The 18152-nt window shown below is 39.9% G+C and overlaps 1 protein-coding gene across 3 annotated transcripts in view; it reads right to left on the reverse strand.

Moving 5' to 3' along the window:
- The window catches only part of spegb (striated muscle enriched protein kinase b), a 112920-nt gene that overhangs the window by 58900 nt on the left and 35868 nt on the right, over window positions 1-18152 (reverse strand). The window contains exons 2-12 of one of the 3 annotated variants that reach the window (XM_061918436.1): window positions 17461-17547; window positions 17256-17292; window positions 15697-17132; window positions 15472-15615; window positions 15221-15403; window positions 9464-9630; window positions 9270-9358; window positions 6075-6250; window positions 4290-4550; window positions 2858-3016; window positions 152-344 (exon numbers count right to left, since the gene is read on the reverse strand). In XM_061918436.1, the coding sequence (XP_061774420.1) occupies window positions 152-344; window positions 2858-3016; window positions 4290-4550; window positions 6075-6250; window positions 9270-9358; window positions 9464-9630; window positions 15221-15403; window positions 15472-15615; window positions 15697-17132; window positions 17256-17292; window positions 17461-17547 (2932 nt within the window). Of the gene's footprint in view, window positions 1-151; window positions 345-2857; window positions 3017-4289; window positions 4551-6074; window positions 6251-9269; window positions 9359-9463; window positions 9631-15220; window positions 15404-15471; window positions 15616-15696; window positions 17133-17255; window positions 17296-17460; window positions 17548-18152 lie in introns of all 3 variants that reach the window. The other 2 variants (XM_061918435.1, XM_061918434.1) reach the window with 2 other exon arrangements.

An 18152-nucleotide genomic window follows, 5' to 3' on the forward strand; every position in this document is an offset into this window, starting at 1 on the left:
TATATATATATATATATATATATATATATATATATATATATATATATATATATATATATATATATATATATATAATATATATATATATATATATATATAAACAGACCCAAATATACCCAATAATGTAGTAATGATGTAGTAATGATCCTACATCTGTGAGGAGATGGCCGGCCGTGGCTCTTGTATGTAGAGTTCAGCAGAACATTCTGATTCGCCATGACAGTTAGTGGCTGTTACTGTGTAGAAGCCTTCATCGTCATTGGTCACATGAGAAATGATGAGGGAGTGACGGCCATTCTCCTGAAGAATCCGAATATCCTCACTTTCAGTGAGTGGATGGTCTGCTGAGAAAAAGAAGTCTGTTACACATTATACCAATTTCATCTTGAAGACTAATTTGGATTTTAATAGTCCAATCTGATCCGTTAGATTTTGTTCCCAGTCGACTATCTGTCAAATCTGTGTTTTTTTTAAATTGTTTTTTTAAAGAGAGAAGTCGGTCACATGATGTATAACTCTAGCAGCCATAACATGCTTATTTAAGATGTTTATAAAAGGAATACACTCGTTCATTAAAATGAACAAAACGGAGATCTCGTGTGTGTCTTTTTCTAAATAAAAACCTCAACGTAATTGAAAACGTTTAGTAAGGTCTTATCATTTTTTCGTGTGACTCTCAATTAAGAAAAAGAGCGCCTCCCCTCCCTCACTCGTGTGCTTGGCCTTGTCTTCTTGTACTGTAACTTTTCATAGAACCTCTATTTTGCACTGTTCTGCGAAATCTAAAACATGGAATTGTCAATCGATAAGATCTTCTCGACGAAAAGCTCAAGTTCGGGGGGAACTTGCCTGTCCTGACGGACTCTTGGGAGAAGTGGAGAGCCGTCTGCCTGGGGATTTTTACCATCAAAGACATTCAACACATCTATTTATTTGGAACCGTGATAACAGGTTATCTGCTGATTGGATCGAGTGTTGCTCTGGTCTATCGACAGATTCGAAAGACGATGGGAGCCATTCAAGGAGCTCATTAGGCAGAGCCTTGGGGATTCAGACATTGACGATTTTTTAATTGAATCGCAAATTTAACAACATCTCGGAGAAGCTTTTTGCACTGCACTTCTGCTTGAGGTGCGCCGGGACATGCCTCTGCTCGCTCTTCCCGCATCACAGCCACGCCCCTGCTCGACTGCAGGCAATCTGCAATCTTGGTCTAATGAGGGCAGACGGCAAAAAGACCACCGTACCCAAAGATCAGGTGCCGGAACGTAGTTCTCTGTACACAGTAAGCTATCACGTCCATGGCTCCCCTCCCGCATACTTACTCTCTCTCTGTGCCTTCCCAGTTCCCGTGTCTTATGTCCTGTGTGTTTACCGCAGTGCTTTCCCTGTCTACCGTGATCGAGATGTGTGCCTCGACTTTTTATTGGATTCCGGACTGCCTCCCTCGCTCCTCTGCCCCTGCTTAGTCACAGACTTTTTGTAGCCTCGCTATACCACCCCCCGACAACCTGCCTGTCTCACGGACATTCGAGCCTGCCTTTGCCCTCCAGGACTGCCGCCTCTCGCTCAACACTCACAGTAACACACAGCAGTTAATTCCACCTACTCAGTGGCCTAGTGGTTAGAGTGTCCACCCTGAGTTCGGTAGGTCGTGAGTTCAAACCCTGGCCGAGTCATACCAAAGACTTTGAAAACGGGACCCATTGCCTCCCTGCTTGGCACCCAGCATCAAGGGTTGGAATTGGGGGTTAAATCACCAAAAATGATTCCAGAGCGCGGCACAGCTGCTTCCCCCTGCTCTTTCCTCACCTCCCAGGGGGTGAGCAAGGGGACGGGTCGGATGCAGAGGACACATTTCACCACACCTAGTGTGTGTGTGAGACAATCATTAGTACTTTAAATTTAATTTAACACACACAGTCTCACGCACACATTTGAATTTTGGTCACACTAAATTCTGTAGTTTATATTAGTATTGTTTATTATTATATTATATAGATATATGTATAATGTTTTTATGTATAATAAATCATAGAGCTACTACACCCCCTTGTGGTCTGTGCCGTCTACTCCCCCCGTCTGTAACACTGCAAGGGAAAATATGGTCAATTTGAGAGCCACAGCTGACAACTAGAGAAGACAAACCTTTGGAATAGGTTTGCTTGTCCTAACCACAACAATTCTTTATCTTCAATGCGGCTCCCTCTGCATTGGCCTTGGCAGGGTCAAGCTGTGAACACCCCAGTGAGACCATTGTAGTGAAAGGCGCTCCAAAATCTTGCAGATCTTTTTTTTTAAGACACCTGGGATGTTGACACTGTTCCGTGATGCCGAACGCAGGCTTTTTCGGACTTACTGACAAACATGTACCTAAGGAGTACTCCTGCATGGATATGCAGACGTACACCCTAGCCCCTTTCTACTCCTTTGCCGCTATGATGAACTACCGAACAGGGCCCCGATAGTTCAGTAGAAAAAATGTTGCTTAGTAGGTTATAATCCCCGTCAGGTACTCAACTCGCCTCAAGGTTTAATTTTGGACTATTTCAAGACAGCCCTACTGAAAGTTAGATTTCCTAAAAATAATTTTAAGTAAAGATCAGGAGAGGCCATAACTAAGTCCAAAAAGACCAGGAGTTCCTGATTCAAAACCCACTGCCAGAACAAACATCTGGTTGTTAAGGAGATGTCAGTTTTTGAAAGCGTCCTTGAGCAAGGCACCGTTCCCGACATTTCTCCTTGTATGCGTGCAATACAACACCTGAATATAAACAGATTTTCTGCTTCCACTTGAATTTTCCCATTAATCCCCCCTTGAAAGAAACATTTTTAAAACAATTCTCGGGAAACTTACCAAAGTGAGTCCAGACAACCTTTGGTCGCGGCGTCCCACTGACTTTGCAGTCAAATCGAGCGTTCCGCCCCTCAATGACTTCCAGAACATCCAGTTTGCGTGTAAACAGAGGTTCAGCTGAAGGAATCACTTTGAGTTTTCCACATGAAGTCACTTCCTCTGAAGCGTAAAACAAAAGTACAGCGGTCTTTATTTTGGAATAATAGTGCCATATTTTTTCTTCATATTAAGTCAAGGTGGTCTTCGTTGTACAATGTTCTCATGTGACGACGATTCCAGTTCCGAAGGCATTCCCATACATCTTTTGATAACGGGCCAAAAGGAAAACAGAACATTAGTAAAAATACTAACGGATAAAAATACGTACTTTGGAATGACTTGACATCACTTTTGTTTTTTTCACCTAAAGGGGACCCATGATGATTTCATCTACATTAAAAACACTTTTTTGTGGTCTATAAAATTTATATTACCTATGTTTTGGCATTAAAATAAACATCTGATTATTAATTTATGTTGTGAATTTTGCTCCAAAATCTATTTTAACACCTCTTTTTTGAGTCTGTCTGCAAGATGTCGTTGTGGCTTGTGCAGCCTTTTGAGACACTTGTGATTTAGGGCTCTATAAATAAACATTGACTGATTGATTGAGTGATTGATTGATTGATGTTGGATTCTGGATGCGTTCCCAGGTTGCAAATTAAACCATACCCCACCCTCCCCAAAAGTATCATAAATTATCTTTTGAAAAATGTTTATATATATATATATATATATATATATATATATATATATACATATATATATATATATATATATATATATATATATATATATATATATGTATATGTATATATATATATATTTATGTATATATATATATGTATGTATATGTATATATATATATATATATATATATATATTTATATATTTATGTATATATATATATGTATGTATATATGTATATGTATATATATATATTTATGTATATATATATATATATGTATGTATATATATACAGCATATATAATAATAATATATATAAATATATGTTTTTATATGTGTATGTATATATTTACATAAATAAATAAATATATATACATACAACAACAACAAAATATATATATATACATAAACATATACTATATATATGTATGTAATATATATATGTGTATATATATTATATATACATATATACATATATATATATATATATATATATATACAAAAAATTTTACATATACCTACATATGTATTTTACCTGTGTGTTATTGTAGTATTTTTAGTATAGCTTTTAAATGAATGCATAATTTAGGTACTGTATATTTATAGTTTTTTTTGCATGCATTTTCCTTAAAGCGTCGGAACATAATTGTTTGGTAGACCGAAGACCACCTGTATACAGCGTAGAATCCTAGTATTTAAAAGATACCTTTAGCTGTGCTGAGCTTGCACATATATGTCCCAGTATCATCCTCGTGTACCGAATTAAGCAGCAGGCGACATTTCCTTCCATCGAAATGCATCTTGCAATTCAGTAACGCGGGTTGGATCAGTTTCCCATCCGCCAGCCAGTCCACGTCGGTGTCTTTGGGTCCGATGACGTGACACTCAAACAGCACCGTGTCTCCCGCGTTTGCTGTGATGTCTCTGACGGGGCGGATGACGGCCAGGCCTGGTTCGACTGGTGCTGCTGCGGGTAAACCAACAGGCTCAGCTTCAGACCCGGTTCATTGTTACAAGTAGGCTGGGTAAGTACCAATGAAATCCTTTGAAAATTTCGGTACATAAATGCAAATAAATGCCCACACAAAAAATTGTTTTTGAAGAAATACGAAGTGACTGGGGAGAATGAAGTCTGGTCCATCAGTTCATGCTCAAAGACTTTTTTCATATATTGGTCAGACATAGTCTGAATTAGGGTTGTGTGCCTATGGTTCTTTTCCTCTTTGTTACTGAGGACACGACGTCCACAGTTTCCAAAAACCATTTGAAATGTGGACACGTCAGTCCACAGAACACTTAGCTCAGTTGGTAGAGTGGCTGTGCCAGCAACTTGAGGGTTGCAGGTTCGATTCCCGCTTGTGCCATCCTAGTCACTGCCGTTGTGTCCTTGGGCAAGACACTTTACCCACCTGCTCCCAGTGCCACCCACACTGGTTTAAATGTAACTTAGATATTGGGTGTCACTATGTAGAGCGCCTTGAGTCACTCGAAAAAAGCGCTATATAAATATAATTCACTTCACTTCACTTTTGCACTTTGCATCAGTCCATCTTGGATGAGCTCGGGGCCCAGCGAAGCCGGCGGCGTTTCTGGGTGTTGTTGATAAATGGCTTTCGCTTTGCGTAGTAGAGTTTTAACTTGCACTTACGGATGTAGCGGAAAACTATAGTTACTGACAGTGGTTATCTGAAGTGTTCCTGAGCCCTTGTGGTGATATCCTTTACACACTGATGTCGCTTTTTGATGCGGTGCCGCATGCGGGATCGAAGGTCCGTAATATCACCGCTTACGTGCAGTGATTTCTCCAGATTCTCTGAACCTTTTGATGATATTACGGACCGTAGATGGTGAAATCCCTAAATTCCATGCAATAGCTCGTTGAGAAATGTTGTTCTTAAACTGTTGGACAATTTGCTCACACATTTGCTCACAAAGTGGTGACCCTCGCCCCGTCATTGTTTGTGAATGACTGAGCTGATATTTGCAAAGAATAAGTTTGAACGTTAAGTATCTTGTCTTTGCAGTCCATTCATAACAAAACCGGGTTTTCTTTGACAAAAAGGGCATACAACTTAAATCTTTAAAAAGGTTATATTGACAGATGGATTTATGTTGATGTAGAGATTAAAACCTTGAATAACAATAACACAAAATATATTTTGGACCAAAATCTTTTAGGGTCCCTGGGATCAAGCCTGAGTGGAGGCCTAAATGTATATTTTTACACATATATTGTATTGTTTTTTGAAATACAAACATATCAGAATCGGCCCCCGCTTGCTTTGATTTTTCAGTGTGCGGCCCTCAGTGGAAAAAGTTTAGACACCCCTGGTTTAAGGCCAATTTTAGCCTATGAGCATGAACTAATGAAACCTGCTCGCATATGAGACGAAACGCCTTCTAAGAAAAACTGAACAATCCAGTCGCGATTAATCGAATGTATGAATATGAACATTCATATAAGCTTAAAAACTATTTTTGCAAAACTTACCTTTTACTTCCAGCTTCCCTTCACACTGCTTTGTCCCGTACTCATTGATGATCTTACAGGTGTAAATCCCCGTGTCCGACCTCACCGCCGACTTTATGCTCATTTCGAAAGTCCCATTCTCTGTCTCTCGGACGAGATGGCGTGGGCCAGTCTTTACTGTAACTCTGCCTCTCAGCCTGCAAGAGTTAAATAAAAATACAAAGTGTTTTTTCTTTTGGATTTTTTTTAACCAACCGATGACATTGAAGATGATCAAAACCCGAACAAGGGACAATAAAAACATGCTGCACATCACAGCATGCGGTTTTCATCTTCAAAAACTCTAGCTTTGCACTGATGGTGAGTCAGTATACATTTTTGTGTCCCTGGTTGCTGTCACGATCCGTGGTCCGGATCATGTTTTGGTTATGTTCTGTTAATTTTGGACTCCCTTAGTTCATGTTTTGTGCACTCCTTGGTTTATTTTGGTCACCATGGGGATTAATTGGGTTCACCTGCCTCTGGTTAGTGGTCCCATGCTCAGTTTCTGTCATACTTGAGACCTCAGATTTCGGGAGGAATGGGGGGCAGGGTGTGTAGTCGGGGGTGGGGCGGGGGCGTGGTTGGGGGCAGGGCGTGGTTAAGAGGGGATGATATATATATATATATATATATATATATATATATATATATATATATGAAATACTTGACTTTCAGTGAATTCTAGCTATATATATATATATATATATATTTTTTTTTTTTTATATATATATATACATATATACATATATATAAACAAAATAAATATTTGAATTTCAGTGTTCATTTATTTACATATACACACACATAACACTCATCTACTCATTATTGAGTTAAGGGTTGAATTGTCCATCCTTGTTCTATTCTCTGTCACTATTTTTCTAACCATATGCATTTACAGTAGATGGCGGTATTGTCCTGTTTAAGAGTGTCACAAAATTGCTGTTTACTGCAGACGAACTGCTTTACGGTAGACGAAAACATGACTGTTGTTGTTGTGTGTTGTTACCGCGCTCGGAGGACGTTGATGAAACTGCCTTACAATAAACCCACATAAGAAACCAAGAACTCGCCCCTCCATCATTCTACAGTTATAACGTCATTGGGCAGAAAGGTTGTTTATATTGTGGGAAAGCGGACGTGAAAACAGGCTGTCCTCACCCAGCTGGAGGGGGTGTTGCCTCCAGCTCCGCCTGAATTTCGGCAGATTTTCGGCAGAAAATTTCTCCTGGGAGGTTTTCGGGAGAGGCGCTGAATTTTGGGAGTCTCCCGGAAAATCTGGGAGGGTTGGCAAGTATGGCTGCTGTCAACTAATCAGAGAGCTATTTATTCACCTTGCTCGCCACGCTCAGCCGGCAGGTAATTGTTTGCTACAGGCACCTGTTACGTGAGTTTTGCCTTGTCCATAGTCAATGCTAAGTATTTGCCTTAGCTTCGAGTGCGATCAGGCACGTGGTTCTGTCGGCTCGTTTTGTGTTTTTTTGTATTACATTGATTTTGAGGAGTAAATCATGTTCTTACCCGCACGCTTTGTCCGGAGTTGTCGACCACGCAATAAGCTCCGAAAACCCCGACGTGACAGTACCGTATCTTAATTTGACTAACTAAAATGTGCACAGCGTTCCCTATGCTTCATGTGCACTTCCCTGCTGCACTATTTCTTAGTTTTTATCGTTCTATGCATTTTTACCTGCACTACGCCTGCCATCTCTGCATCCTGTGGTTCCAGCCCAACCCAACCCTAACATTGGGGACATTCGGCTGCAACTGTTACAATTCCGGGTTGACAAGCAGAAGCCGCTGTGCAAAAACATTCGCATAAAGTGCAATTTACTATTCAACTTTACAGTACAGTGTTGCCAGATGGAAAATAAATGATTCTACTAGAAGCCTAAAATTATCATATTTTGGAGGGAAGTAAAGTACGAATTTGACGATCTCCAGGACCATCTGCTCCAGCAATACATTACCACACGGCACTTATAGCACACCCTAACAGTGTGGCTGTGCCAGAATACCTTTAATTATTTTTTCTGACACCTTCAGAGTTTGCGCTTTTAGCTCGATGTCTAGCGCTCTCAAAATCTCCTTCGGGGGACACAGGTTCCAGTCACAGGGAGTACCCGGCAGGTTAGAATAGCTTATGATGCAGTTTCACCTTAAAATTAACTAGCAGCTCTGTTGGGGGAAAAAAAAAGCTGCCACTAGAAGAACATCGAGCTTACATGGCTGTAAAGAGGCAGGCGAGAAAATGCACAACTTCAGGCTCAGCTTCAGACCCGGTTCATTGTTACAAGTAGGCTGGGTGAGTACCAATGAAATAGTTTGAGAATTTAGGTACATTATTAAAACAAAGACAAATTAGTGTAGAAATACTAAGTGACTGGGGAGAAAGAATGAAGTTCATGCTCAAAGACTTTTTCCATATATTGGTCGGACGTAGTCTGATTAACAATCCGCATGGTTCTTTTCCTCTTTGTCACTGAGGACAGGACGTCCGCAGTTTCCAAAAACCATTTGAAATGTGGACTCGTCAGTCCACGGAACACTTTTGCGCTATGCATCAGTCCATATTGGGTGCTCTCGGGGCCCAGCGAAGCCGGCGGCGTTTCTGGGTGTTGTTGATAAATGGCTTTCGCTTTGCATAGTAGAGCTTTAACTTGCACTTACGGATGTAGCGACGAACTGTAGTTACTGTCAGTGGTTTTTCTGAAGTGTTCCTGAGCCCTTGTGGTGATATCCTTTACACACTGATGTCGCTTTTGATGCGGTGCCGCATAAGGGATCGAAGGTCCGTAACATAATCGCTTACAAGCAGTGATTTCTCCGGATTCTCGGAACCTTTTGATGATATTACGGACCGTAGATGGTGAAATCCCTAAATTCCTTGCAATAGCTCGTTGACAAATGTTCTTAAACTGTTGGACAATTTGCTCACACATTTGCTCACAAAGTGGTGACCCTTGCTTCATCATTGTTTGTGAATGACTGAGAATTTAATTGAAGCCGCGTAGCTGTGTAGGATAAATCTTTATTGGTTTTACAGGGCTGCTCTTCAATAAACGCAGATCACACAGTGAGCGTATTTTGGGGGCCCACTGTGCACATGTATTACATTTTCATTTCCTTCTCCCAATTCGTGCACTGTGAACAAGCCTGCATGCCCATGAGACCTACCAGTAAAGCAAAGGTTTCGGTTGTCCACTTATCTGTACCGACATAGTAATTTCCTGTCCTTCAACAACCACTTGATCATTTATCGTCGCCTGTCATGACAAAGACACAGATTGGGAATATGAGATTGTTTGTAAACATGGAAAATACTCACACAGTTCTTATTACTCGATGCAGGTTTTTGTATATGGTCTCACCAGAAATTCAGGGGCTTTCTTAAATGCTGTGTCGAGGATCCTCTTTGGCTCCTGTGAACTGATATCCGAGGCTTCCTCCAGGGGACTGAGGTACTCGTCATCCGATGTGATGGGGCTGCTGATGTCAATTGGAACACCCAGGACCCCCATTGATTTCTCAATGGGTTCTGTAAAAATAACAATGGCACAATTTGCCCCGTTTGATGACACGGAAAGCTTGTGGATTTAATTTGTATTCGCATGCTGATCAAAGAAGTGAAGAGTTGTTGTTTTTTGTTTTTTTTGGGGGGGGCGGGGGGGTAATTTCAAGACGTGAACTCAAATGTTGCATGTCATCTCCAAACAATAACAGATTTTCACCAGGATGTGATAGAGTGAGCCCCAGTGAGCAATTTATAGGTTCAGTTTTGCTCTCTGTTGCTATGGTAACTATAAGTGTGGTTGTTCAGCTGGAATATATTGCACATACAAATTGGCTGAGGGAAATAACAGACGTGAGTGTGAGGGAACTAACATGAGAGTGTAAAAGAATGTTTGTGAATTTGTATGTGGATTTCATATGTCGGAGAAGAAAAATATATTTTTGTACTTTGTACAACATTTTTGCAGTGTTCATGACATGTAGTTTATGTATTTTTGCTTGTCCCTCAAAAATGTCAGGCTTGCCACTGACAGGTTGTTTGTGTTTTAGTTGTTCCTCTGTGTGTTTAGTATTTCCTGTCTTTAGTTCCTCTCAGCGCTCTTATTTTGTGAGTTTCCTGTCTTTCTCCCTGAGCGCTGTTTCACCTCAGCTGCGGCTGATTGGCACCTGGCCACACCTGGCGTCAATCAGCCCGTTCCTATTTTTACCTGCTTTGTTCCTCCAGTCAGGGCTGGATTATTGTCGCTCTTGTCGTTGCTACCTGTCGTGTCATATCATGTCTTGTCAATGCAGCGTTGCGGTAAGCTTTATTTGATTGCGGTTTTAACTTACTGCCTTTTGTTCCCTGCTTCCAAGTTTGTTTTCATGTTACTGTACGACTTCTGTTTCCTGCTCGAGACCTGCTAACTTCCACGCTAGGCCTTTTTGTTTTTGCTAGCTTCCATGCTAAGCTCCGTTCATTTTCTAGTTCCCATGCTAGCTCTTTTTTTATTTGTTATCCACCCACGTGTGCGCTTTTTGTTTGTAACCCTCTGTTTGTTTTTTGTCTTAGTGTTTTAAATTAAATCATGTTTTCCTGCAAAATGCCTCCCTCCTTCTCTGCATCTTGGGGATTGTCACAAACTAACTCTGACAAAAAAATTGTATTGTGGAATTGATTTAAATGTATTTATCCCCCATAAGAAATAAACACTAAGCTTTTAGATCAAATAGGTGTTGTATCAAAAACAACACAATAAAATGTACTACAAACACCTACCATAGTTTTAACATATAATAACAATGTACTTGTAAAACCTACTTCTACTGTAACTTCTTCGAGCTGTTTGTCAGTCAAACACACCATCAGCGGCTTCTCAATATTTTTTCATGGGGTTATCGACTCATTCTCCTTCAGTATGAAGCAGACTGGCAGTGCTACTGTACGCTACGCAGTCAGCCGTGTTTTTCGATTATGTCTTTTTAGGGTTGTCAAATAATATATTTTTTAATTGCATTAATTCACGTTTTTGCCGTTTGTATTCATCGGGATTACCCGACTTTAATTTCAAATTATTTTAAGAAAATTTTCCAACATTTGTAGACAAATGCAATTGTATTATTTATTGTATTATTTATTGTATTATTGATTGCGGTTTTAACTTACCTTTTGTTCCCTGCTTCCAAGTTTGTTTTCATATTACTGTACGACTTCTGTTTCCTGCTCGAGACCTGCTAACTTCCACGCGAGGCCTTTTTGTTTTTGTTAGCTTCCTTGCTAAGCTCCATTCATTTTCTAGTTCCCATGCTAGCTCTTTTTTATTTGTTATCCACCCACGTGCGCGCTTTTTGTTTGTAACCCTCTGTTTGTTTTTTGTCTTAGTGTTTTAAATTAAATCATGTTTTCCTGCAAAATGCCTCCCTCCTCCTCTGCCACTTGGGGATTGTCACAAACTAACTCTGACAAAGAAATTGTATTGTGGAATTAATTTAAATCTATTTAATCCCCACCAGAAATAAAAACTAATCTTTTAGATAAAATAAGTGTTGTATCAAAAATAACACAATAGAATGTACTACAAACACCTACCATAGTTTTAACATATAATAACAATGTACTTGTAAAACCTACTTCTACTGTAACTTCTTCGAGCTGTTTGTCAGTCAAACACACCATCAGCGGCTTCTCAATATTTTTTCATGGGGTTATCGACTCATTCTCCTTCAGTATGAAGCAGACTGGCAGTGCTACTGCACGCTACGCAGTCAGCCGTGTTTTTCGATTGTCTTTTTTAGGGTTGTCAAATAACATATTTTTTTGATTGCATTAATTCACGTTTTTGCCGTTTGTATTCATCGGGATTACCCGACTTTAATTTCAAATTATTTTAAGAAAATTTTTCAACATTTGTAGACAAATGCAATTGCATTATTTATTGTATTATTGATTGCGGTTTTAACTTACCTTTTGTTCCCTGCTTCCAAGTTTGTTTTCATATTACTGTACGACCTCTGTTTCCTGCTCGAGACCTGCTAACTTCCACGCTAGGCCTTTTTGTTTTTGCTAGCTTCCATGCTAAGCTCCGTTCATTTTCTAGTTCCCATGCTAGCTCTTTTTTTTTGTTATCCACCCACGTGCGCGCTTTTTGTTTGTAACCCTCTGTTTGTTTTTTGTCTTAGTGTTTTAAATTAAATCATGTTTTCCTCTGCATCTTGGGGATTGTCACAAACTAACTCTGACAAAAAAATTGTATTGTGGAATTAATTTAAATCTATTTATTCCCCATAGGAAATAAACAGTAAGCTTTTAGATAAAATAGGTGTTGTATCAAAAACAACACAATACAATGTACTACAAACACCTACTATAGTTTTAACATATAATATCAATGTACTTGTAAAACTTACTTCTACTGTAACTTCTTCGAGCTGTTTGTCAGTCAAACACACCATCAGCGGCTTCTCAATATTTTTTCATGGGGTTATCGACTCATTCTCCTTCAGTATGAAGCAGACTGGCAGTGCTACTGTACGCTATGCAGTCAGCCGTGTTTTTCGATTATGTCTTTTTTGGGGTTGTCAAATAATATATTTTTTTAATAGCATTAATTCACGTTTTTGCCGTTTGGATTCATCGGGATTACTCGCTATTAAATTCAAATTATTTTAAGAAAAGTCTACAATATTTGTACACAAATGCAATTGTGTTATTTATTATCATTTTTAAATGTTTTACTTGGATGAAAGTCATCTATTTGCTAAAAACTTGGTTAGAGTTTTATCTAAAGTTTGTTCCGGCTGTATTTTGGAATGAAAATTACCAGTAAGCACACCAGTCTGTGTCTCTTCACTAAGTTTTGCATTGATGTATGCACTGATTTACCGAGGTAAAAAAAAGCTTGTACGGTCAAAATAAATTGCATGATTAATCCAATTGTGCACATAATTAATGCGGGAATTGTATTTATTTATTTTTCACAGGAGTTAACACGTTAATTCTGAAAGCCCTAGTCTTTTGTAGATTTAATGAATATCTTCCGCTTATTTTCAGCTCCGTCTCACAATTACCGTTTTTTTTCGGATTAAAAGTCGCTCCTGAGTATACGTCGCACCGGCCGAAAATGCATAATAAAAAAGGAAAAAAACATATTTATGTCGCACTGGAGTATAAGTCGCATTGTTGGGGGAAATTTATCTGATAAAATCCAACACCAAGAATAGACATTTGAAAGGCAATTTAAAATAAATAAAGAATAGTGAACAACAGGCTGAATAAGTGTACGTTATATGAGGCATAAATAACCAACTGAGAAGGTGCCTGCTATGTTAACGTAACATATTATGGTAAGAGTCATTCAATTAACTATAACATATAGAACATGCTATACGTTTACCAAAAAAATCTGTCACTCCTAATCGATAAATCCCATGAAATCTTCTTCCTCGATGTGGCTTCTAAACAACTCTGCCAACTCCATTTCAATAGCTACGGCAGTAGCATATAGCATATAGCAGTTCGCATCCCATGACCCACAATGCACTTCTGCCATGACCCTCCCCCGCCAAATTTTTATTGGTTGACGTGTGTGTGACGATTGCTGACATTTTCTTCGTCTCTTCCGCGAATGAGATAAATAATATTATTTAATATTTTACGGTAATGTGTTAATAATTCCACGCATAATTGGCTCCAGAGTATTTGAAAAAAACTGCGATTTATAATCCGAAAAATACGGTACTTTCTTCCTTACTATTGTTGGAAAAACAACTAACTGACCATCGAATAGCTAGCTAACTATTAGCTAATGCTAGCGACTGAGCCAGCAGAAATGTTGGGTCTTACAGGGTTTACTGTCACATTTTCTACGCCAACTAGCAGAGAGGAGGCTGGTAACCCGATGTTTTGCTTACAACCTAAAAGCATAACCTTGTATCCTAAAACAGTCTTAAAGGGGAACATTATCACCAGACCTATGTAAGCGTCAATATATACCTTGATGGTGCAGAGAAAAGACCATCTATTTTTTTAACCGATATCCGAACTCTAAATGGCGAATTAAACGCCTTTCTGTTAATCGCGCTGGAGGCGATGACGTCAGAATGTGACGTCGCCGAGGTAACACACCCACCATTTTCATTTTCAACACATTACAAACACCGGGTCTCAGCTCTGTTATTTTCCGTTTTTTTGACTATTTTTTGGAACCTTGGAGACATCATGCCTCGACGGTGTGTTGTTGGAGGGTGTAACAACACTAACAGGGAGGGATTCAAGTTGCACCACTGGCCCCAAGATGCGAAAGTGTTTTCCACCAGACCCCCATTGAATGTGCCAGAGTGTCTCCACATTTTACCGGCGATGCTAAGGCAGACATGGCACAGAGATGTATGGATAACCTGCAAATGCATTTGCAATGATAGTCAACGAAATCACAAAGGTGAGTTTTGTTGATGTTGACTGCCAGCTAATCGATACTAACATGCTACGCTAATCGATGCTAACATGCTATTTACCGGCGGTGCTAAAGCAGACATGGAACAGAGATGAATGGATAACCTGTAGATGCATTTTCAACTATATTACGTTTCCTTCCACCCACATTTAATGCGAAAAAAACACTTATCAATCGATGCGAAAGATGCGAAAGTCCTGATCGTTTGGTCCGGCGATGCTAACGCAGCTATTCGGCCATGCTATGGCTATGAATAGCGTCAATAGCCATTCGCTCAATAGCTTCAGTTTCTTCTTCAATATTTTCATACTCCAACCATCTGTTTCAATACATGCGTAATCTGTTGAATCGCTTAAGTCGCTGAAATCCGAGTTTGAATCCGAGCTAATGTCACTATATCTTGCTGTGGTATTCCCATTGTTTGTTTATATTGGCAGCACTGTATGACGTCACAGGGAAATGGCCAGTGTCTTCGCAGAGAGCCGAAAATAAGGCACTTTAAAGCTTTATTTAGGGATATTCCGAGACCGGTAAAATTTTGAAAAAAACTTCAAAAAATACAACAAGCCACTGGGAACTGATTTTTATTGTTTTTAACCTTTTTGAAATTGTGATAATGTTCCCCTTTAAGCTGAGGTACCTTTGATTGGCAATGATTTTAATTTAATTGATATTAATACATACCTGCTTTAATCGTGAGGTTTGCAGTGCTGCTGACTTTGCCTTCTTGGTTCACAGCGCTAACGCTGTATTTTCCACCATCCTCTACGTTGGCTGATTTTATGAGTAGACTATGTCGATCCCCTTCTACTTTGACCGCGTAATTGGGAATTCCGCTGATGTCAACATTGTCTTTTGTCCAGGTAACTGCAACACAACCACAGAGGACAGATTTAACACAAAAGCTCAAGGATGCGTTTATTAACATGGCATACCTTCAGGAATAGGGTAGCCTGTGACGATACATCTTAGCAGTACTTCTGAGCCAGACGTTGCTACTGTATCTTGAAGGGGAAACTCAAACAGGGGCGCTTCCATTGGGTCCTCCTCTGCAGATATATAGGAATCATCCGAAGAATCTGCAGTTTCACACAAATAGAATGATTGTTTAACTCATACAGATTGGAAAATGTGGTAAGTAAAAGAATGAAGTGTCTAACCCAACTCAGGCGACATCGGTCGTGGGCGACGGTGCTTTACTTTGGTCTTCTGCGGATGTCCCACAGGAACATCTTTCCTTACTTGTTCATCCTCAACAATGATTGTGGGGATTCTAATATTGGGGGGTTGTTTCGGGAGCTCCGCCTCCGTTGGGTTTGCTGGTGTCATCCTTGGGGGTTTGGGCGGCGCTTGAGGACATGGTCCTTGTACAGGGACAACCCTTTTTCGTACGAGTGGACTCTCAGGTCGGTTTTCAATTTTTCTCAGAGCAACTTCTATTGGCGTTTTTCTCCCTGAAGTCTCGTTCAGTTGCGTTTGCACAGGAGATTCCAGGGCTTGTGGGGATTCCTGTGTTCGGGAAATCCTCTGCACAAGAGGACTTGGGGGCCTTTTCTCTAGTTTGCGTATGGTCGTTTCAGGATTATGTTTACCTGGTGAGTCTACCATTTGTTGGTTGAATAACGCCGGCGATGATGATCTCTGAATTATTTCAGTCACCGGACTGACTCTGCTAAATTCCCGAACGGATCGTTGTCCTGGTAAGTCAGATAATTGCATGGACTCTGGATGGATGTTTGCGATACCACTACTTTCACTCTTATGGATTAGCTGCCCTAGCTGCACTGATTGCTGGTGTAGTCCATTTTCTTTTTTCTCTTTGACCCACTGAGATCGTTCCCTTTCTTGAAGCCTTTGGAGGACTTGTGGGGGAATGGGCTCTATTTTCCTAAAAGGCTGCCGCTGTCTGGCCTTCATACTGAGCTGTTCGGTTGAAAATGATTTCTTCAAATGAGGTTTACCAACAAGTTTCTTGATACGCTGTAGCTCCTCTGTGAACTTGTTCTCAATGTCCTGAACTTTTTGAGAATAGCGAGGTTTGTCCTCAAGCGAAGCGGCTCTCTGTTTAAACATAGATCTACGTTCAGCTGCGTCTTCTTTGAGAGCCTCTCTTAGATCTTCCCTGGAACTTTCTCTAGAAATACCCAATCGGCTACCTCCGTCATCTGAGTCGACTGAACCTGCCCGATTGAACCCTGCCCAGGATCTACCCGAGACGGAACCTTCGGGAAAATCAAGGCTTCGCCGTCTCTCTTCTAAATCACGGACCTTTTCAAAAACTTTGGAGCTTGCCCTGGTAAGCTTGGGGGATGGTCTGGGAGTAATCTCTTTCCGGGGCTGCTCGTTCAGTGGAGTTTGTGGTCTGGAGGAATTAGTGTTACTTTGGGACAAGGATTTTGGCATTTTAACCTTTTCTTCAAACTCTGCGGGTACTGTGTCTTGGTATTCTGCTGGTACAACAGTTTTCTTACGCAAGCTGAGGGGTGTAGTTGAGCGACTTGGCATTGGAGAGGTGGAGTGGCGTTTGACGAGTCTTGGGGACGAGGGTGGGAGAACGTGTGGTGGAGAATCTCTAGTAGAATCATTTGACTGGCTCCTAAAATACATAATTTCAGCGATAGTTGATACGTTGGAACCACATTAAAATGAGTTTACGCTCGTTTAATATATTTGAAAGGGATTGCAGTGAGGATATAAAAATAGTATTTGTTGTTCTTGCCTTGTTTCGGTTTCATCATCTGCATACTTGTCCATTACTGCTTTTAAAAAATGGAAAGATACAGAATGAGAAATAAACACATAAATAGACACCACATCCCTTGAGATTTAAGTGCAGTCTCACTTTTGATTGAACAAATTGCCCCCCCCATAAAGGAAAAAAATCAACGTTTTAACATAAACTAACTAAGAGACAAGGTGACTACCTGTATGGGCAGCATGGTCCTCACAATCCACACTATTGTCTTTGGTCTCAAACTGCTCTCCTGCTTCATCCTCTGTTGTGTCAGATTCTAAAAAATATAGATGAAAACATAATTACTGAAAGCCCAGCAGAAAACTTGTGTATAAAAACATCAGTCAAACAAAAACCTGAGGGTCTAATAAAAGTTCTGTTCAATCGAGTTCTGTTCATCGTACCCGCAAAAGGGTGAATGGATTATGCATAAAACAGGGGTTGATTTATCCAAAAAACTAAATAAACCTCACATTTCAGTGTTTTCCGATAGTTAAAACTGTAACAAAATAATGTTCTGATTTGTTTATGCTAAAAGAGAATTCAGTCATCGGTGGACTTAAAAATAGAAAGAATTGCTGAGTCATTGGCATCCCACCAACTCTCGTGGGGTCCCGTCTCAGTAGGTGGAATTATATAAACGGGGCAGCTGTTTTTTTTCCGCCAGTAAAGCAGAGCCTCAACACTGTATGATGGATATTAATTATTTTACATTTCTACAAATATAATTACACAATTCAATTTCCATAGAACAGAACAAAGCCATTTATGAAATATGGAAATATATTAAACCTACGGTGATTGTTATTACAGTTGTCAGTTGTGGTCAATAAATTCCTTAGTTTTTCTCTATCCTCTTGTGGGGCGGATTGTCTCGTACAT

The sequence above is a fragment of the Nerophis ophidion genome, linkage group LG13, assembly GCF_033978795.1.
Source record: "Nerophis ophidion isolate RoL-2023_Sa linkage group LG13, RoL_Noph_v1.0, whole genome shotgun sequence".
NCBI classification, from domain to species: Eukaryota; Metazoa; Chordata; class Actinopteri; order Syngnathiformes; family Syngnathidae; genus Nerophis; species Nerophis ophidion.